Source organism: Grampus griseus (genome assembly GCF_964374135.1).
Source record: "Grampus griseus genome assembly, chromosome: 16".
NCBI classification, from domain to species: domain Eukaryota; kingdom Metazoa; phylum Chordata; class Mammalia; order Artiodactyla; family Delphinidae; genus Grampus; species Grampus griseus.
The window spans coordinates 35,091,525-35,114,411 of record NC_139010.1 but is presented as its reverse complement, the minus strand read 5'-3'; the positions used below and the strand labels follow the sequence as shown (position 1 = coordinate 35,114,411).

General features: G+C 43.4%; 1 protein-coding gene across 7 annotated transcripts in view; it reads right to left on the bottom strand.

Annotated features, from left to right (window-relative positions):
- Positions 1-284: 284 nt before the first annotated feature.
- The window catches only part of NRG3 (neuregulin 3), a gene marked incomplete at both ends in the record, with an annotated part of 1,059,148 nt that continues 1,036,545 nt past the window's right edge, over positions 285-22,887 (bottom strand). For 2 of the 7 annotated variants that reach the window (XM_082673009.1, XM_082673010.1), the window contains 4 exons: positions 285-792; positions 1,036-1,107; positions 6,754-6,903; positions 11,351-11,478. In XM_082673009.1, coding sequence (XP_082529135.1) covers positions 285-792; positions 1,036-1,107; positions 6,754-6,903; positions 11,351-11,478 — 858 coding nt within the window. Of the gene's footprint in view, positions 793-1,035; positions 1,108-6,753; positions 6,928-11,350; positions 11,479-22,887 lie in introns of all 7 variants that reach the window. The other 5 variants (XM_082673011.1, XM_082673013.1, XM_082673012.1 and 2 more) reach the window with 3 other exon arrangements.

Below are 22,887 nucleotides of genomic sequence, written 5' to 3'. Positions count from 1 at the left end.
TCTGAATTGCCCACATCTACTAAGAGCCAAAGAGGACAGTGTTGGGACTAAATGAAATTGTATTCAAAATTCTACCCAAAAGCTTTAGTGGTAAGCTTTATCCCTCCTGAAACGTTTCTTTCCCTTTAAAAAAATATTTTGTTAAAAAACACTATGAGGGTGATAGACTATTTGGTTTCTTCTAAGTAGATGCTCTTAAATTAATGCATATAAATAATTTGTATTTAATCTCCTCTCTTTCCTGTTGAGCAAAGCATAGAACGCACAGATTCTTACATCTCAGGTCACTTGGTCAACGCAGGGTCTCTTTGTATTTCATTTCTTAAGACAAATTGGGCCTCTCGTTCTGATTTGGCTGTGGAACTCAGGGGGAGAAAGGCTGTGTTTTCACTCGCACTGTCCTCGGTTTCTACGCTGGCCAGTTCGTAGTCTTCTGACCGCCTGGCACCAGTCAGAATGCGGATCTGCTCCTGGACAGTTTCTAGCAATATTTTCACTTCTTGCTGTTCTGCTATAAGACAATCGCTGACTGGAATACTCACATTGACAATATCAGCAGAGTAGGAGTTTTTGCACCATTTGATGCTTTTGACTTCAGAAATCCCTGGCATTTGCATGCAGGTTTCCTCTAGACCCACTGAGGGGATGATGGGCACGGAACTGGCCCTTGGGGATGAATATCCCATCAGGTCCGTTTGATCCAAGCTATTAAAATAGGAGTTTGTCTCTCTCGAAGGCAGTTGCATATTTATTGATGCATTTTGTTGGGTTGTTAAACCACTGGATGAATACCTGAAGAAGAAACAAAGTGTTACATATTCTGTGCTCTTCCCATCTTCTTGAGAGCACTATTCAGTCAACAAAGCACTTTCCACATGCACCATCTCACTGAATTCTCACAGCAACCCCATGAGACGGATACTATGTTCCCAGTTAAACAGAGAAGTTAACTGAAGCTCAGATAGGTGAAGTGACTTGCCCAAGGTCACACAGAAAATAAGTGACAGACTGAGACTCAAACCCAGATCTTCTTACTTTAAGTCCAGGGATCTTTCAACACACCACAGCTGTATAGGCAGGTGGGATATAGTCTTCCTGACCTCTATCCTAGAATACAAAGTAAATGGGGATTGAGCAGGTAAGTGTGTGTGGCCCTTCCATAGTGACAAACAGGAAACCCATAACGGCATTACTCCACTCCATCAACCTGACCACCCTCTCAGCCCTGGTTTAGTCCAGTGTAGACTCCTTGTGGCCACCCTAGGTGGAGGCAATCAGGAAGCCCAATGTTAAGCATCAAGGTACTAAAGTCCTGAGTTTCTCTGCTTCTCACTGACTTTAGGGGGACCAAATCCAATTTCCACTGGCACTCTGCTCTTAGGAACTGCCTCACTGCCAGTTTGCTGAGCCTAAAAGATGGGACGAGAGGCACACAGTTCCTCTGTCTGCCCAAGATGAACATGAAGTGAGTTCCACAGGGCCTCGGCCAAGCTAGTAACGTTCCTCACATGGTTTCTGGAGCCAAGTAAGGTAGTTCATGGGTGCATGGTAAAATGGCTTGTTGAGAACGCCCTCGTGCCGTTCCAAGTGGTTTAAATATGCCAGAATCTGGCTGGCCCCCCTCTTGCTTGTTCAGAGCTAGTGAATTTTCCATTGCCTCTGAACTTTCCAGTGCCAAAAAGTGAGGCAGGGATAGCGTAGGTTCACGGAAATGTAGTTTGGGGACTTGAACAGTAGTATTTATTCTATTTCTCAATTCGTTTTCCTCAATTTTAACCTTAAACATTAAAATTTAAGCATAATCTAAACACGTTCATCCTCAATATAATAAATCTCATTCCCCTTGTCTTACATTATAATGTAAATAAAAATCATGTTTATACATGGAAAGAATAATTGCAATGAAGTGTGTCGCATACTAAATATTAGAAACCTTTATTGTAAAGACAAGATGGGAGCAATTTAGAGATCTGTCTTTCTGCCAGACAGTGTGAAAAGATGGGGAACAAATTTAGGTGTTATTGTGTCCTACCCTCTCTTACTGAGCCTAGTACGGAGTTGGCAATCAATAAAGTTTGATTGAACGGACTCAGGAATACATAAACAGATCTTCAAGGTAAACAAACACTCCCTTAATATCCCAGTCAACAAGAGCTAACAAACATTCACACAGAGCTTTCAAAAAGCACTTTCACCACTAATTACATCCACTGATTAAAAAAACAAAACAAAACTGTGCGGTTTATTTATTACCACATAATGGATAAATAAACTGGACTAAGGGATACCCAAAGGGCTTGCCCCAAATCACACCCTTGGTAAGCAGCAGAGGAAGAAGTTAAACCCACGTTGTCTTATGTTAATTGTTACTATCAAAGCCAGAAATGAGTGGGCATCTCAAACCTTTTTTGAGATGTAAAACCTACCTGCGCCAATTATATAGCCACATACAAAGAAATTCCCTGGGGAACCTCAATGACTTTCTCCCTAGTGTTCTATGACTGAAAATCTGAACCTAAAGTTTCTGATCAATGAATCAATTTCAACAAGAAGAAAGGGGACAAATTGCAGGCTTTTGTGTTCTTTCCTTAGCACCATTAACGTGTATGAAGATACAGAATGTCTGCTATCAGATTCACCAATGGCACCGAAATTTAAGGAGGATAAGATCGTCTTTCACATGGATCATCAGAGTGTATCAGTGAGTAGAATCTACCAGGTTGAAATGTGATGGTGATAGTGCCAATTCTTAATACCTGGATCTAAACATTATTGGTAAAAATGATGGATAAAGGTGTAAGTATCTTAGAGGATTCAGTCAACTGTTGACGCTTCAGCAAGTCCACAATGTGACGCGATGTTGGAAAAATTAATAGTCTTGTTCAGGCTTCAGAGGCAACAATAGGCCTCTGACTAAACAAAGACCCTGAAAGGAGCTACATACCGAACTGCTGGACTACATGCAGGTCAGCAGAAACGGTGCTAACAAGTCTTGGGAACCAACAGGTAAGGAAGGGAGTAAGTCACGAAGCTTCCTGGGCCTTGGGAATCTGGCCAAATCCCGGGGATCAGTGAGCATCCTGAGACTTACGACTAGAGATCAGAGCGTTTATGATAATAGCCAGAGGGGCATATCTGCACGTAAGCTGATGATGATCAGTGTGCAGCTTGGCATTAAAAGCAGGACTCCTTCGGGCTGCACTCTGAACTCTCATCCATGGAGCGGGCACAACGCCCGGGACCTTCCACCTGGGACTCCAAATTGCTCTTCAAGGGATGTCACAGCGTTGCTCGCATCTGGATGGAGGTGCTTCCCCAATTTGGTGATTGTAAATACATTTCTTTCTTACTGTTTTGCTTATCTCTGTGCTATAACTAATGTAACAAGCTTTCTTCTTTCTTACTTAAGTGTTGAGGGGTTACTTTGCCAACAAACCCTTGGAACTTGAAACTGAAAGTAAGTCTTTCGGCAAAACACGTGACTACGAAGTAATCAAAGGCAATTCAAGCCAGACTTGGAGCAGTCTTCTCATATGCCTGCGTGCTGACTGAAGGAGTTGACTTACACATCATCTCACAAGCCAGGTATGGATCCCATGTTGGCAACAACTGAAATCTGAAAGGCTGCCCTAACATGAAGATGCACTTTAAACAATTAGTTGTGTTTGGGATCAGAGAGGATTTCAAGTCTCACCACCATTACATGCTCTGGAATCTTAGGCAAACGTAGCAGCCTTACCTTAATTCTCTCATTAATTAAAACCATCAGGTAGCAATACTGATCTAGAGGGACTGCTCTGAGGACTCACTGAAGTAATGCCTCTTCACTATTCCCTTCCTTCCTAGAGTTGCTCCGAGTGTCCTAGCACTGGTCTTTAATTAGGAGGTGATACTACCCTCCAGAAGTTTAAGTGAGAGTTACATTTCTAGGCATGATTCTTGATTAGAAGATACTCAGAGTTCTGTATCCCTTGAGCCTGTCATTCATTGACTGTAAAATGCCAGTTTGGACCAGTTGGACTGCCTTTCCTCCAATCCCTCAACAAAGTAATCACAAGTACATTTCCTCTGTAACTATGTGAGTCAAAGCATCCTTTTAAAGAGGGAAGATTTCAACAGTTAGTCATTTGGTTTGATTCCCAGTAATTCAGGGGTCAGGCCAAGAAATCAGCGTTTCCCCAGAGGACTCCAAGACCCAGTTCTTGGTGCACATGGAATTAGAATGAACTGACTAAATTGAAGGAATCTACTTCTCCCTCTGGAGCCGTACAATTAGAGATTCCATTTACACATCACCATCCATGACTGTGATTTTTCTTCACATTCCTTTCCTGGTTTAATGGTTTATTTAGTCAGAAAGGCCGGTATTCAATCCATTCCTTTTACGTGGGCTATCCCACCTTGGGTTAAATTCTGCTCTCTTTAGTGTGTTCATCTGTACACTTCCTGAAGAATAACTGAATGTAAGTTTGTAAAGTTGCTATTTAAGTGAGGTGGATAATCAGTATGTTTCTATCCCTTCTACTTCGAAGGTAGCAACCTAACTTTTGTGATTCCATCTCTTTCTGTCTAGTACATGGTTCCATTAGTTTGATTTGCCTGACATAACCCAGTTCACAGTTCTGTGAGCCACTGCCATGGCTGTTGTCGATCCACTGATCAGGGGAAAGGCTCTTGAAGAAGTTCCTGTCTACCTGGCTCCCTCCTCAGGCTTCACTAAGTCAGGCACTGGGTTCAAGCTGGGTTGAAGTTAGTGTCAAGGACAGACATCATCTATACCGGGAATCTAAGTAGCAGACAGCACCCACATGCTTGATAAACAAGCAGCAGTTGGCTGTTGTAAATTCATTCACTCCCCCTCCAGGCTAGGGCCAGATTTGAAGAGGGCCTTTAGCTGTGAAATTCTATTACCATTTCCAGTCCGGAGAGACGGTCAGTCCCCCAGGAGTGGGAAATAGCTGTTGTCAAGAATTAAGAATGAGATTGCTCCCTGAGACTCACTGTGCTGAGCACACAGTGACTTGGAGTCACCGTTTATCAACGTCAGGTGCATATCACATAGGAAAATACTAGCCAATTGGCTGGTGGCTAGCCAATTGGAGAGAATATTCCAAACCCAATGATGATTGATCCAAAACAAAACAATAGCCTTAAGAGTGCCCAACAGAAGAAAGACAGCACGGGCTGGGTCTCTCTCCACTCACAAAATCTCTAACTTGATTTCACCTCACTCATTCTCACTCCAACGTTCACCCCAGGAGGGGGGAAAAAAAAGAAATCTAAGTAACAGATATTATTAGTGATTTCAGAAGAAAAGTAGTTATGAAACATGATTAATTATAGGCTAAGTGCAAGCCCCTTTTCCAGATATAAGGCAAAGAGAAATGCAAACTACTTCTTGATTTGCATTATACATTTTGGACAACTTAGATCTTACCAAATACATTTTACAGTCTATTTGGAATTGCTTCAAAATTACAAAATCCGGACACAGCCTATTTATTTCCTATCTTCTAGTCTTCCTACAGAAATCTGTTGCTGAGATTCGTCAGACATGGCATTGTTGCATACATATCATCCAGAAGAAAAGACAAAGGTAAGAGTCTGGGACAGACCTCAAACCTGCTTTGGCTTTTAACTTGCTACAGACAGGGTGGAAAAATCACCCAGACCAAAGCAGCAAAGAAACCTAGTCTGGCTGATTCAGAGAGAGGAAAACTAGATGCAACAAGAACCTAGCCTGAGTGAGAAAATGGATTCTTGGCATTTCTGGAGTAAAGCCTGATTGCACTGCTCTTGAAATTAATAAGAATAATGGTTCCTGTGACAATAGCTACAAGTACCCCTTCTCTGTTTACCATGTGTCAGGTACAAGCTCTTGACACATGTAATTTCTTTTTAATCTGCCCAACAACCCTCAGGAAAGCTGGTATTATTTTGTTCAATTTATAGACGAGAAAAACGTAAGCTCAGATGATAAAACTTTCTCAAATTCATACAAGTAGTAAGGGGCAAAGATGCGATTTGAAATTCAGTCAGTTTCGATAAGGGCTGCCATACTTGGTTGAACAGCTTATGGCGGTTAGGTGAGTGGTGGCTAAAATGCATTCTACACTCCACTCACCATGCTATGGGCCCTGTGAGGGTCTGTGTCCACTGAGAGGAAGGGACACTTTTTACACTGCAAGGATGAGCAACAGCCATGGAGTCCAAAGCCAATTTTTCCATCCCTGCACCGTGAATGAAACTAGAGATCTGAGTCCAGCTAGCTGTGTCCTAACAATACTCTGTCAACACTGACTGAGACTCGTTCAAGAATGCTCGAAGGAGCAGATGCTTTATATATGTTATAGGTTATTGTTACGGTATTGTCCACAATAGTGATTAGAGAATTAAGCACTGGTTTTTTTCCAAACCTAAGGATGAAGGAACACTTTAGTCGTCCTAAGAAATCTCTGTGTTTTAAAATCAAAGACACATTCCCAGTTATTTTAGCAACTGCGATAGTAACATAGTGTCTAGATGTCTATACACTTAATGCTATATATCTTTTCTGTCTACCATTTCTCTAATATCTATTTCCATTGTATCTGTTTTTTAAAGTTATTCTTTTGTGGAACAAAGGTGGAAGCAAGCATAAATAGCCAAATGATGATTAAATCAGTGAATAAAACCCCAAGGAACATAACAACTCAATTTAAAACTATATCATCCATAACACCCTCCCTAAATTCCATTGCTTTTAAAACCTACCCTTGGCAAGGTATCGTATCCTGGTCTGGGACCCTTGATTCCTCGAGTTGCTGATATGCTGGTCCCACGATTCCGCCCAGCCTACTTCGGGGTGAGGGGGGTGTCCTTCTGAAGGCGTTCCTATGGAGCATACCACTCCTTTGCCCTGGGCTGCAGCAAGAGGAGAGAGTCCTGCTGGTGGAAAGAAAACCAACAAACAAATTGATCACAGCAATAACCTCACAGGTGGCTGCTGAAACTTTTCAAGCACTGCATTTCCACCCTAGATCCTCAAAGTTCTAGGTCAGGCTCCATCCATGCCTGTAGTATATCTGTTAATATCTGTTAGGAGGGATCGCAGGTTACTGGATCCATTTTCTCTCTGGAGAGACTGAGAAGAAAAGCAGTTCCAGTTCTGTGTTTCTGGCTTTCCAGTCTGGAGCACAATGGACTAAAATAACACCAGCTTTCCAGCCAATGAGGTGCACTTGAGGAATTCTCCAGCTCCTGATTCCCCTCCTCCCTCATTATCCAAGCTACAAAAGTGCCTTTAGTAGAAATAAAAATGGCCTTGTTATTAAACACTGCCAAGAACTAAACCCAAGAAGCCTTAAGGGCTTTATGGGGAAAATTTCACTTGTGTTTGTTAGTGGTAGAATAAACTAACCTTATTTTAATTGCCTTTCTCTCCTTAATATATATGTTACTTTTGCAGTTCACTGTCTCAAATTTTCGTAAATCCTGAGAACCTAAATTATGTTTCTTTTGAGTTTGCTTTAACATTTTTAATTGAAAGATTCTTTAAATTCTATAGTGCTTTGCAATTTTCAAAAGTTTCACACACATGATTTTACATAATCCCATAATAACCCTTTGAGTTTGCTTTTAATAAACATCTGATCTACATTTTCTTGACCCATACATCCAAATACCCAAATAACCATGCCAGATGCCATCAAAGGGCAAGGCATAAACGGGATATACCTCAGGTAAGATCCCTACACAGATCACGTCAGACAAAGAACTAGACTCTTTAGAGAAATCAGTTACTAATTTGACGCATTACTTATTCCATATCCATTCCTCCCTCCACCCCACTGAATTTACCCTACTGCCATGTGAACTGTGAGAACTTTGTTCCTGTGCAGACATTCCATGAGATGCCAATAAGGGAACTTAGAATTTTTGCGTTCCTACTCATTTAGCTCTGAAAATAGCAATAAAGCCACACACAGGAACAGCAAAAACATTTTCAAAATTTCAATAAAGTTCTATAGGAACCAGTCCCCCAAATGAATTTTACCCACATTACTACATTATTTGGAGTTCTGTAAGTTTTCCCCCCACCAACATTACTGTTATTTCCACTTAATAAATACAAAACTTCTCAAATATTATTTCAGGTCAGCATTTGAGAACCCGACAAATGAGTGCTAGTAGCCACCTTCCTGGTTTGGGCAAGGCGAAATGATCACACTTTATAACTTCACATTCGTCAAGCCCAACATTAACTTCCTGAGTTTGTGCAAACACCAGATCATACCTGGCAACGTTATTACAACTTCATTCTTCATCATCATATTTCTGGGTTGAGTGTATTGAGTCCTAACATGCCTAACAACAAGGGACCTCTAGTTAGGTCACTAAGCCAACGAGTTTAAGGAGCTCTATAATAACTAATTTGTTTCCCTCCTTTCCAGCTTCTATCTATACCATCCAATGGCAATTGTGGAGTCCACAGGGTACTCAGGCTTGGATGCTAGAATTAGCTGCATCAGGTCTGTATGATACTGGGGAAAGTACTTGTATCAGTCAGAGTCCTGGGGGGAAATAGATGGCACTCTATATTGGGTCATTTGGGAAGATTTTGCTATTTACAAAAGTGTGTTCACTGTTTGAGAAAAAAAAAATACAGGATACTACTGTACATAAGGACTGGTAACAATGGGAAGCTGTTACCATCCCTGTAACTGAAAGGACGGGGGAAGGAGCAGTTACCTGACTGAAGAGAGAAAGGGCTTGTGAGAAGAGGACCTCTTGGCTAGTGCCAGAAACAGGGCTGTAGCTGAGATAACCAGGCAGGGAGGGAGGGGGCAGAAGTGTTAGGACCTCACTGGCCTCTGCCCCTTCCATAGCTTGCCTGTGCATCGCAAGAAACCAACAGAAGCCCAAAGGCAAGTGAGCCTGCTGCCCTCTTAGTGTACAAGGCAAGGCAGAAAAAGGTAAAGCCTAGAGGTGGGTGGAAGAGATGCAAATAAAGGTATTAGCACTTGTTTAGGTATTTTCATAGTATTGCTATGGGGATTAAAAAAGTATGTAAAGTGCTTAGCAGGGAGTCTGGCACTTAGTAGCTGCTCAACAAAGTAAATTCCCTTGATTCCTCTGCCCAAACTGACAACTCAAAGGCTCATACTAATCACTGAAAACCCTGGACTTATTTCACCTTAAAAAACCTACACGTACTGTCTATAAATGAGTTATATTGCCAAAATATAATGTAATAAGTATAACATGACGTAATAGATTTCTTCTTTAAAAAGAAAGAGGGTTTTTTTTTTGGACTAAACATGAGAAACAATGGCTTTGAATTAACAGCTTTGTTTCATAAATGAGTTATCCAAATGAGTCATATTTGCAGTGCACAAAAGAAATGAATTATTCATAAAAGTCTACCAGTATGAGCTAGTAACCCATCTTAAAAAACAGTTCTATACCTATTGATCAATCAACTGTTCAAGCTTTCTAACCCAATGGCATTCAGGAAGTTACACAGCAGTTTGCAAGATGTATAAATCAGTGACTAGGTTATCAATCACGAAAACGTTTAAGTCTACTGCATGTTTTACAAAACAAAAGCTATGATATATTGAACTATAATTTACAAAGTTCTAAAAGCACTTTATAAATCAACCCTTGCCTATCTATCAGGACACAATGTATGCCAACAAATACTGCAATGTCATTGAACCAAATAAAAAAGAAGGTCTCTTAGAGACTTCCTTATTTGATCTGTGAGTGATTCCTAGAAACCAAGTTTAGGAGGAGGTATATCATCAGACAAAAGTAGGGTAGGGTATTTGCAGGTCAAATACATTAGAAGCTATAATTGCTTATCATATCAACTTTAAAACATGTACGACAATATAGTACTTAATATTATACTTAATTATTTTACTTGACTGAATGGAATACCACTTTAACGTGTATTACAGTCAGCAGAGGAGAATGCTCTTTTGGAAAAAAAACATCTTCTATAAGGCCAATAATTTTGTACTTAATTCCGTAATTGAAGAACGCCCACTAGGTCCAGTTAACTGAAGTAATCTTTTCGCAGGGAAATATTTGTAAATGCCCCAATTGATAGAAACCAAAAATTGTAGTTAATAACAAAAGCAATTATCCAGTAGCCAAACATATTTCATCCTGTGTTGAAACCTTTTTTTAACTTAGCAAACCCTTGGTACCTCAGTCTCTACCCATGTAGATTAAGAATAAAAATCACCATCAAGTACTAATGATTAGTATCAAGAGTGACATGAGAACCTCATAGTAAATGTGGCCAGCATCAAGAAAATCTTTTTTAGGGACTCCCTGAAAGGTGAGGGAGAAGTTAGTTTCCTTGAATAACGCAAACTTCTCTCACGGTGGTTTTCAAAATATTGCCTACATCTATGAAAACCAAGGATCAACAACATTTACCTTCCATTGCTGGGAACAATTGTTATTTTTTACCTTTTCCATTTAAAAAACTTTTAATCTCCATAATTAAGAATTTTTAAAATACTGTACCTCTTACTAAGAAAAGGAAGCTTAAATCTTTGGACGGCTTCCACAAAGACTGACGACATATCAATACTTTTGGATGCACATAAACATAATGTCCGTCGTAGCAAGTATCAAATGTTGGCACTTTAGAACAAAACTTTCAATTTTTGGAGTTCCAGATTCCTATGTATAAACACAGCATGTGACTAGAAGATGCTGAAGAATTTGCTCAGCCTCAGAATGCTGTAAAACTTCTAGAAGATAACTTTATTTTTGGCTTTCTCCCCCAAAGAGCCAATTTTTACAGTCAGCTTGTTAAAAAAAAAAGTCCCACTCCATTGATAATGGAAGATCTAAAAGTCCCACTCCATTGATAATGGAAGATCTAACATTGATAATGGAAGATCTAATAAACCAAAGGAGAAGCTTTGCCAGGCTTCTTCCCCCTGGAAAGTTTTCTTTGTGTGAGAACCATGTTGGAAGACCTGGAGCATGTCCTGTCAGCTGCCTAGGGAAGAATTAGTCATTACATTTGCAGACTGATAAGGCAGGCTAGGAAAAATCATGTTTTTAATAGTTTTTCAGATTGCAATAGTTTCATTCACTGGTCTGGGTCTGCAGACTTGATGGGTGCTGTTAATAGTACCTTTAGGCTTCCTCTAGGGGCACTGCTGCCTGCTGGTATCTTTGCTTTGCCTGCCAGGAGCTGCTTGAGCATCCACTGCATGGGGAACTACAGGAGAAGCAAGAACGATCATCTCTCCTGAATAATGTTGTCATTCCTCGGCATGTGTTGTCCAGTGTTATACATTGTGTCAACACGCCCATTCCCACCATGATTAGCTACCTGTACCTGTGGTGTTTGACAGATTGGCTTCCTCTGTTGGGAGAAGGGACCTCTGGGAATGACTGGGGGCCGGCAAAACTTGACTCCATCATTTTCTCCAATGCAGTCACGGGATGCCTTTCCGCCTTTGAATACTGTGGGAAATCACATGCACAGAGTTGAGCTGGAGGAGAAGTTATGAGAGCAGGGCCTCTGACACTACAGCTGGGTATCAAAAAGTTACTGGAACTTACCAGTAACTTTTCCACTGGGCACCTGATCAGGAGAATGACAAAAACACCATTTTCATCCCATTTCTCACACACTGAATATGCTCTCCCCTCTTGCCCCCAGAACTCTTTGTGATTAGATAAGGTCCATTCAACAGGGTTCTTCACGTTAGAATCCTAAGTCTAGCTTTTCGTTTCAGTCTTTACCCATGGCACACTATGCCTGAGAGCCAAAATCACACATATTTTTTTTATTGGAGTATAGTTGATATACAATATTATATAAGTTAATACAAGGAATTTTTAATTCAATGCACATTTTACAAAAAAAATTAATTAGTAGATGGACTACTAACAATAGGGATTCAATAAATGCTAACTGATTGAACTTCACAAGTCTCAGATTTATGGAAGGCTTTGATTTAGATTATCTGCCCACTACTCTCCACTGTTCTCTCTTTCAGCCTGATACCAGGTAATTACCATGTCTAATAAGAGAAGCGTGTGAACAGTTTACTCTTTATAGTTATTAACCCTTGGTTTCACCTTTGACCATGAGATATCACAAGGCAGGGGTCTAAAGAAAACCCTATAGCTATGGCATATTGAGAAAAACTTTGCTCCCAGAGAAATAGCACATGGCATCTCAATCAGAGAAATATCACATGGCATCTCAATCAGGCAGCAGTTGTCAAGTTTAACACTCCCTGGACACTTGGCACTTGAACAAGCAACAAGGATTAGCAAGTTTCTTTTCTAGAAACTCCAATGAAAACTATGCTGAGAGATGACATTTTTTGAAGGCTAATAACCAAATTAGATTTTGAAATCCAGATATTCACATGTAATATACGAACAAGAATTTCACAGAAAAACAAAGATAGATATGCAGAATACATACAAAAAAGTATATACCTGAACTCATTGTAGAGATGAAAATCAGCATAGAGAACGTTAAATTTCAGGAGTACTTAGTAAAGGCAAAGATTCAAGGAAAATAGAGTTGGTGCTAATTTGTTGGGGGTACACATTGGCAATGTGTTGCAAAATATTAAATATAGGTACTCTGATGCAGAGTACTGGTACTCTTTGATGTAGATGACTACCTCTAGGGATTTCCATCATTAATTGTAAAAGTTGGAAATGATATAATCAGCAAAGTATGTCAGTGGTACAATTTTTAATAACAAAAGAGAAAGCAAACACAGAAGAGAAGCAACTGGAAACAACAGAAATGGCCACCAATGAATATTATACAGCCATTGAATAAAATCAAAGTATGAAAAGTATGCATAATATGAATCCACATGTGCAAAGAAGGAAAATGCAGTAAACAGATGTATATATAAGTGTATGTATGTGTGTATATACAAACACATTTAGCTTTGTATGTGTGTATATATATATGTATAGATTTTGTATGTACATATACATAAATGTTTGTGCATGTGTTTGTGTGCGTGTGTGTGTGTGCACGCAACCACACGGGATGCAGATGGGAAACAAAAGTAAACTATTAACTAGTTGTTATCCTTGGGAAAAAGTATATTGGTGGGTATGGGCTATGGAGACTAGGAAAATTGTCAAGGTTATGTAACTTTAAGTTCAAAATCTCTAACTAAATTGTTTTCTTTTTAAGTACTTCCAAAACAAACCACATAGTGTTAGTAATGACCACATCTTGAATCAGAATATGAATTCTACAAAATGGACTTAACAGAAGCTATTTAGGCTTCTTGCAAAATGGAGTGAGTTGACATGGAACAAAAAGAAGACATGGAGATAATTTGGAAAAGGTGGTTGTTTTCAACAGCCCCAAGTTACAAAGATCCAAAAAATGATGGAAATACCTTCACATGTACTCCTTTGTTGACTAATTGTTTATCATAAATCATCCATGGAAAAAGTGAATTGAATCAACTTGTTATTGAAATGTAAACAACATCCTGAATTTCTGTTTCTAGACTTCCAGGTTCTATAAAAGATCTACTGGAATTTTTTGATAAATTGCTTGAGAAGACAAACTCAGATGGTTGGAAGCCTCAGCTATAGACACAGGCAAGATTATCTGGAGACATCTGTAGCAAATTGGAGGGGGTAACTTCTGTGCTACTTCTGCAGAGGGCTATCAGTGGGCGACATTGGCCAGTGTTTCTAGCTCACCCACACCCATTTTCTAGAGAAATTGCCAAATCATTAAAAGTCAGCAGCCCGTTCCTTTTTCAAAAACAATGTATGTCAAAAAGCCTAGTTCAGGGCTTCCCTGGTGGCGCGGTGGTTGAGAGTCCGCCTGCCGATGCAGGGGACACGGGCTCGTGCCCCAATCCGGGAAGATCCCACATGCCATGGAGCGGCTAGGCCCGTGAGCCATGGCCACTGAGCCTGCGCGTCTGGAGCCTGTGCTCCGCAACGGGAGAGGCCACAGCAATGAGAGGCCCGCGTACCGCAAAAAAACCAAAACAAACAAACAAAAAGCCTAGTTCAGCCTTGGGGCCATTGGTTCAGAGCCTCTGCTTTGATTCATGGCATTCATAATAGATATAATGTTCTAACTCTTTTCTTTCAAATGCTTAGATTATTATTATACTATGCAGTTGCTTTCACTGGTATTATTGTGGCCCATTACCACAAATTTGTCTCCAAAATTTATTATTTTGGATTTTTCTCTCATAGCCTTTTTGAGAATCGTTTTCATTTCAGTGGCTACATTTAATCTGAGATGCAGGTTTAAACTGCTGGTACCCCAATCCAAGGTTAGTTGAGACAAGTGGGAACACAAAAAAACCTAATAATTTGGCAATCCTTCAAACTAATATCCCATACATATTGGTTCAAATGAATTTAGACATAGATTCCAGTTTTCAGATCTGACAAATAAAGAGCTTAGAAATCATCATTCCTGTCCTTAAAATAAGAGAAAAGCTGAACAAACAAAATCAATGGCTATTCTTACATCCAAATTGAGGTTGCAGGGCAAACCACCCCTCTAAAACCTGGAAAGACAAGTGAATACAGAGAATCAGCCAGGATCACCTTGAGACAGCCTGGGACCTGGGAGCCTTTGCTGCGGTGCCTGCACCTGGACAAACGCCTCCTCCAGCAACAGAATACAAAGAATCTATTCAGGACTAACAATAACCACGTGCATGCTCAGTTGGGGCAAATTATGAACGACAAGATACAAAACACCAAAAACCCAACTGTCCCTTCTGAGATGCCCAGAGCAAAAGCAGGGTACTGCACATGCGCCCTGCACACAGCATCACCAAGGGGGTGGGCAGACCACCTAAGCCGACCCCTGGACCCGCCCCTACCTTCACTCCATACAAGGAACCAGCTCGCCCCAGCTCAGGGAGCGAGCAAGGGAAACTGTTACTTGTTCTCACTCCCTCCTGCTGCAGCACTGAGTCCCAGTAAAGCCTTGCCTGAATTTCTCATCTGGCCTCTTATCAATTTCTGTTGATTAAGGAGGCCAAGAATCAGTAACATGCTTTGTTGTGACTCTGCCAGGATATTCTCCCATTCCCGGGTGGGGATCTGGGCACCTCCGGGACCACCGACCACCGAATGCAGCTTCCCAGTGGGTGACAGGTGGCCACCTGAACCTCTTGGTTCAGCGTCACCACGTTTGGTAAGTCTGCCTTCCTGGCCCCTGAGGGCCTCAGTACCCTCATTCAGGCGACGACGCTTTCCCCCTCCCCTTTGCCCTTTTTCCCTCAACACTTTCCCTTTCCCTCTCCTGAAATCTCTCTACTTCTTTCTCTGTCCTCTCCTACTTCTCTGTCTTATCCTCCCGAGACAGTGGACGTCGGGCAGCTACAGCATCACTGTTCTCAGCCTGTGAGACCTGCTCCCTTTGGCCGGCAACAGCTCACCTTGACAGGTCACAAGCAGAGGTGGGAGAGGCTCGCCTCACACCAAGCAGACCTGGGTCCAGTGGGCCTTCCCTGATGGGAGATACATGAGAGTGACAGAGGTTCAATCCTCCTATCATGTAGTGGCTGGACGTCCGATCCTCCCAATATTCTCACCTGTCTTTTCCTCTGCCAAGAGATGTCTCATTGGGAACAGGCTGAAGGGGCAGATTTCTATATACCGGTGTATGTGTGGATGAGAGTCCCGCCTGTGGGCTGGCGACCTGCAGACGATGTACAACTGGCTGGTTTCGGGGCTTGATCACCTGGTGGGCAGTGGACAGGGTGCTCCCTCCTTCACTGGCCCTTTCTGGAAGTGCACAGGCTGGTGCCTGAATAGACACCCTCGGGGGGCAGGCTGAAAAGGCAATCTCTTCCTGTCTCTTTTTTTTCAGTCTTTTCTGTCCCTCCTCTCCTGTCCTTTCCCTTGGTCCTCATTACCTATACTCCCATCCCCTTCATCCTGGAGACCCCTTGTCTGTGTCACTCACTCTGGGGAGGGAATTCTGTGACCCCCTTTGTCGTTACACTAGACCTCGACTCCATCCGGCCCCCAGGATCTCTGGTTGTTAGCTTCCAGATTTATATGTAAGCATGGGAGATGCCCAGGGAATCCCCAGAGATTCTCCTCTGGGTTGCAGTCTTAACAATTGGAGACAGTAAAGAACTAAGCTGATTTTCTTTTGCAACACGGCCCGGTTCCCGTATACCTTGGGTGACCAGGAGAAGTGGCCACGGAATGGATCCCTTAAATTTAACACCATTTTACAACTGGACCTATTTTGCAAGCAGTCTTAAAAATGGGGAGAGGTCCCGTATGTGTAGGCTCCAGACTGAGGGATTCCTCTCTTCCTGTGTTGCCCCCAAAAGATTCAGAGCCAGGCGTTCTCACAGACCCCTTCTTCCAACTGCCGACTAGCCATCGGGGTACTAAGCCTCCTTCTCAGTCCCCCCCTTTCTTCTTCCCCTTCACCGTCTTCTTCAACTCCCAGACCCCCACCTTTCCCTGTCAAGTCAGAAACTCAAAAATCGGAGCCCCTCGCGTTTCCTCCAATGGGGCTCCGATGAGGTTCAAAGTTAGCCACCACTTTTGCCCTACAAGGCCTTTACCCCCTCTGGGAAGTAGCTAATGGGAATGGAGGGATTACTAGAGTACATGTCCCCTTCTCGATGGGGGACTTAGGAATCTGTAAGGAGAGGTTTGGCAGGTTCTCAGAGAACCCTGACAACCTGAACCTGACAAATTCATCAGGCTGGGGTTAACATTCTCTCTTACCTGGCAGGACATCATGGTTATTCTGACCCAGTTGCACCCCAGATGAAAAGGAGCGTATACCGAGAAAGGCCAGGGAGCACACAGATGGCCTACTGGTCACCTATCCACACCGCCAAATTTATCAGGCCGGGGGGGACGCAATCCCAGAACGTGACCCACACTGGTACAATGAAGATCGTGTAGGCCAGGCTAGGATGAGACATTATATTACTCATCTATCAGAAGGAATGAAAGGTATATGGTGAAGCCTGTAAGTGATAAGATCCCAGAGGTTACACAGGAAAAAAGATGAAAACCTGGCAGTCTTCCTGAGGCAGGTGACAGAGCCATTCAGGAAGTACACCGATTTAGACCCTGAGTCTGCAGAAGGGAGGACACTGTTGGCCATGCATTTTATCACCCAGGCCTCTCCTGATATCAGGAGAAAGTAACAAAAGCTTGAGGCTGGGCCGCAAACCCCATGGTCAACCTTGGTAGAGGAGGCCTTCAAGGTCTATAGCAATCAAGACTTAACAGAAAAGGCCAATAAGGATAAGAGGCTGATAAAGAAAACGCAGTTTTTGGCCCCTCTGATCCACCCACCACCTCGAGGGGACCCTAAAAGGCTGCAAAGGCTGGACAGACCACCAAGAAGCCGCCCGGGCACAAACCAGTGTGCCTTTTGTTGGAAGGAGGGGCACTGGAAGGGGGAATGTCCTGAGCGCCCTCCTGTGGCACGCCAGAGGGGCGGCCCCAACCCCAGTTCCTTGTGAATCTCTCGGATGAGAGATTCCCACACACCGTCTGATGGGGCGAGTGCCTGCCTGGCTCCAGATCCTATTCGTTCCATCCTCATCACTCCAGCAGAGCCTCAGGTCACCCTTGACGTGGCGGGTAGGAGAACTGAATTCCCTGTAGACACTGGAGCCACCTCCTCTGTTGTGACTAGGCCGGCCCCCTCCCCAACCGTGACTGTACCGTGACGGGAGTTGATGGACAGCCGAAGGTAAGGCGATTTACGTCTCCCCTTGCCTGCAGAGTCGGGTCCGTTATCATTACTCCTTTTCGTATACGCCACAATGCCCTGACCCCTTCCTTGAAGAGGTTTGCTAAATAAATTAGGAGCTAGTATATTCGTAGTCCAATGAGGTAGAAAATTCAAATAAAGAATGTGCATCTATTAGTAGCCCCAGATGACCCATGTGCTGGTCATCAAAAGATTCCCCAAGACCTCCCCCCAAGAAATTAGAGAACAAGTAGATCCTGCAGTTTGGGATACCTTGATTCCAAGAAGGGCAAAACATGTTTTCCCAATGAAAATATGATTAAGGCCTAGGGAAAGGACCCTGAAAGAGACAATATCTTTTAAAGCCTGAAGCCCTGATGGGGATCCAATCACCGCTCACCAAATTCCTAAAACACGGACACATTAGGCCCTGCTGATCCCCTTGCAACACCCTGATCCTCCCTGTTCAGAAGCCTAACAGGGAGCATCAGTTTGTGCAAGACTTGCGAGCAGTGAATGAGGCAGTCATCCCTATTCACCCAATGGTGCCAAACCCATACACCCTCCTCGCCCAAGTATTGGGAAATGCTCAGCATTTCTCTGTTTTGGACCTCAAAGAAGCATTTTTCTGTATTCTCCTACATCCAGACTCTCAATACCTTTTTGCCTTTGAATGGAGGGACCCTGACACCCTGGAGGCTACCCAATATACCTGGACAGTGCTTCCGCAGGGTTTTAGGGACAGCCCCCATCTTTTTGGAAATGTGTTAGCAAGGGAACTGAGCCTTGAGAAGGGAACTCTGCTACAATATGTTGATGATTTATTGATAAGTAGTGAGACCAAACAAGATTCAGATCAATATACTGCTAGGGTCCTAAATTTTCTGGCAAAAAGGGGATATAAAGTGTCTCCAACCAAGGCTCTGATCTCACAGCAACAGGTTTAGTATTTAGGATTTGTTTTGACCCCAGGGGAAAGAGCCCTGGCCATAGATGGAAAAACAGTAATTAGTGCACTACCATCTCCAACCACAAAGAGGCAGCTTGGAGGCTTTCTCAGGATGGCTGGTGTCTGTCATATCTGAGTTCCAAATTATGGCCTTATAGCAAAACCCCTACAGGAGGTTCTAAAGTGAGAAGAAAGGGAGCCCCTTCAATGGAATAGGGACCACCAGCAGGCCTCTGAGATTCTAAAGACTGCATTGAGTAGAGCACCAGCCCTTTGCCCTGTACATTCATGAGAGGTCAGGGATAGCACTAGGAGTCCGGACCCAAAAGCTGGGACTGGATCAGAGACCAATGGCTTACTTTTCAAAACAACTGGATTCAGTGGCCCTGTGACGGCCAAGCTGCCTGCGGGCAGTAGCTGTCACAGCCCTGTTGGTCAGTGAGGCTTCCAAGCTCACCCTGAGACAACACCTAGATGTATTAACCCCTCATTAGGTACAGTTTGTACTGGAAGTCACAGGACATCATTGGTTGACTGGAGGAAGGTTAACAAGATATCAGGCCCTCCTAATGGACACCCCCGACATTACCTTTAAAGGTGTGTCAAACCCTGAACCCGGCAACTCTGCACCCAGTGGTTGAGAGTGGAGACTTAGTGTGTTCGTATATAGAGACCATAGAACAGACTTACTCCAGCAGGTCTGATCTTCTAGATGAGCCTCTTGACAGCCCTGAGGTTGAATGGTTTACTGATGGGAGCAGTTTTATAGAAATGGGAACCCGAAAGGCAGGGTATGCCATAGGCAGTCTCGGTGAAGTCACAGAAGCCAAGGCCCTGCCACCCTGGACATACAGGTTCCATGTACTGCGTGCTCAGGCTGCCATTTGGAAAGAAAGAGGAATGTTAACCGCTAGAAACTCTCTCCTAAAGATTTAATTCTGGCTCCTTAGAAGCAGTGCAGCTCCCGACCCAGGTGGCAGTGATCACTGTAGGGGCCATCAGAGGGATGGACCTTTCGTGAGCCAAGCAAAGCTGACTGAATTGCAACACAGGCAGCTCTACTGCAAGAGCCTGAGCAAGTTATGGCCCTAGTGATTGCCCCCCACCCCCGAACTCCCTAGCCTTCCCCAGTATTCCCCACAGGAACAAGAAAATGCTGAGAAATGGGGCTATGAGAAAGGAAGCACAGGCTGGTATAAAAAGGAGAATAAGGTTCTAACCCCTGAGGCCCAACAATGGTAACTCACTAAGAGCTTACATGATGCCACCCACTATGGGAGAGTTGCACTGTGGGACTTGATGCAAAAGGCTTTTTCAGGGAAGGGGATTAAAAGAACAGTAAAACAAGTAACATTTGCCTGTGCTTATGTGTCCGTAATAAACCACAGGCCCATCCAATCCCCCCTTTGTTACTCAGGCCAGTTCAATGCTGAGGGACATACCTGGGGGGAGAACTGGCAGTTAGATTTCACCCAAATGCCCCTGTTGTCAGGATATAAATATTTTCTTGTGTTCATTGATACTTTCACGGGATGGGATGCAGCCTTCTCCACTCAATCTGAAAAGGCTACTGAAGTCTGTAAGTCCCTTTTACAAGAAATAATTCCTCGGTTGGGACTTCCAAAGTCCCTCCAGAGCGATAACGGGCCCTCTTTTATAGCCAGAATCACACAGGGACTCACAATGGCCCTAGGGATAGACTACAAGCTACATACCTCTTGGCACCCCCAGTCTTCAGGGAAGGTAGAGAAAATGAACCATACTTTAAAGAAAACCTGAGCAAAGCTCTGCCAGAGACTCGTGAACCCTGGACCCACCTGCTTCCTATTGGACTCCTCAGGGTCCGTGTAGCCCCCAGTTATAATCTGAGGCTCAGCCCATTTGAAATGACCTATGGGAGGCCTTTTCTTACTACTGACATTCTACTGGATGAGGAAGTGAGTCAGACCCTGAGGTATATTATTATTAATCTAGAACACGTTCAGAAAGCAATCCAGGACTATGCCAGCAAGGCACAGCCAGCTCCCACTAAGTGGAAGGGGCCGTTCCTTCACAAATAAACCCCGGGGACCAAGTTCTTAAAACCTGGAAAGAGGGGTCTCCCAAAAAACTATTGCCAAAATAGAAAGGCCCCTATAAAGTAATTTTAGCCGCCCCTCACTCCCCGTTGTCAAACTGCAAGGGATATCTACTTGGGTACATCTGCCCACACTAAAGCTTTTACCCCCGCAGGTACAACAGAACAGTACACCTGTGAGCCGGTGGAAAATCTGAGAGACCTATTCAAAAGACAGGAACCATCGACAGATAAGAGGATGCGGCGGGTTGGACTCCTATGTGCCATTCTTGCTATTGTACCCTTGCTTGCATTCTGCCTGTTTGCTCAGACACCCCCACCAGGGAAGCAGCTCCTTTGTCCCTGCTGGGTTTAAGGGAAACACTCCACCACAGAAAAGCTCCTCCTATGGACTCTGTCCGCCTTACGAGTCCCGCTAACTAGGGGATAATGGCAATAAAACTCACTTATCGGGGCTTCCCTGGTGGCGCAGTGGTTGAGAGTCCGCCTGCCGATGCAGGGGACGCGGATTCGTGCCCCGGTCTGGGAGGATCCCACATGCCGCGGAGCGGCTGGGCCCGTGAGCCATGGCCGCTGAGCCTGCGCGTCCGGAGCCTGTGCTCCGCAACGGGAGAGGCCACAACAGTGAGAGGCCCGTGTACCACAAAAAAAATAATAAAAATAAAATATCTACATACATGTGCAGTTGAGGCAAATTATGAATGACAAGATACAAAAACCCAACTGCCACTTCTGAGATGCCCGGAGCAAAAGCAGGGTACTGCGCATGCGCCCTGCACACAGCACCACCAAGGGGGTGGGCACACCACCTAAGCCATCCCTTTGGCCTGACCCCTGGACCCGCCCCTACCCTCACCCCATATAAAGAAACAGCTCGCCCCTTCCCCTCCCCCCTCAGGGAGCGAGCAAGGGAGGCCAAGAACCCTGGTCAGTAACAAGCTTACCTACAGAAGAATCTTCCACAACCATAAACTGGTAGGAATACTTAAGTGGTAATTTAATACGTTTTTGGAATCTGCATGTGGACTAGAGGGAAAGTAAAAATTATCTCAGGGCTATAGTCTTAGGGAGTGTTCTCACACTTTCTTGAGTTTAACCTCCTCCAGGACCACACCAGATGCTCACAAAAAAAGAATGAAAAAAAATAAAAAATTGTCTCATGTCTCTGATGAGAAAGTAACCATTTTGAAATGCACGCACAATGTTCTGCATTATAACTGTCGACTTTTTAGTGAAAAGAGACCTCACCAGAGCCTGATCTCCCCTAAGGGAAGAGCATTCCACTCAATAATTGAAGAAGAGACAAATTCTCTGCAGTAGAATTCCAAATAACTTATGTGGATACTCTACCTTCACAAAGGGTGAGCATAACTCCCCAGTCCTTAAGTGTGGACTACACGTGGTTGCTTCCTTCTAAAGAGAACTTTGTAGAAAGGGATGGGGAAGAAAGAGTAACACCACAATGGAGCTGCCTGACATTACTACCTCAGACAGATGACAAAAGGAATCATCAACAGTGATAAATCATATTGAGAGAATGCACTTTTGATAGGATGTGATGAAACAGGCACTTTACCTGTATTGTCTTTCTTACAAAACCCCGTAATACCAATCTAATCAGAAAAAACATCAAATTCCAGTAGAGGAGCATCCTACAAAATACTTGACCAGGACTCCTAAAAACTATCAAGGTCATTAAAATAAGGAAAGTCTGACAAACTGTCACAACCAAAAGGAACCAAAGGATATGACAGCCAAATGTGGTGTGGTATCCGCAGGGGATCTTGGAAAAGAAGAAGTAATTAGGTAAAAACTAACGAATTCTGAATAAACCATGGACTTGAGTTAATAACAATGCATCAGTATGAGTTCATTAATTGAACAAATGTCCCATATCAATGTACAATGTTAATAATAGGGGAACCTGGGCACAGCGTATATGGGAACTCTCTGTATTAACTTTGCAACTTTTCTGTACATCTAAAACTGTCCTACAAAATAAAGTTCACTTAAAATATTAAAGCAAGGGGGGGGGGGGACCTTGAAGATGGCAGAAGAGTAAGACGCGGAGATCACCTTCCTCCCCACAGATACACCAGAAATACATCTACACGTGGAACAACTCCTACAGAA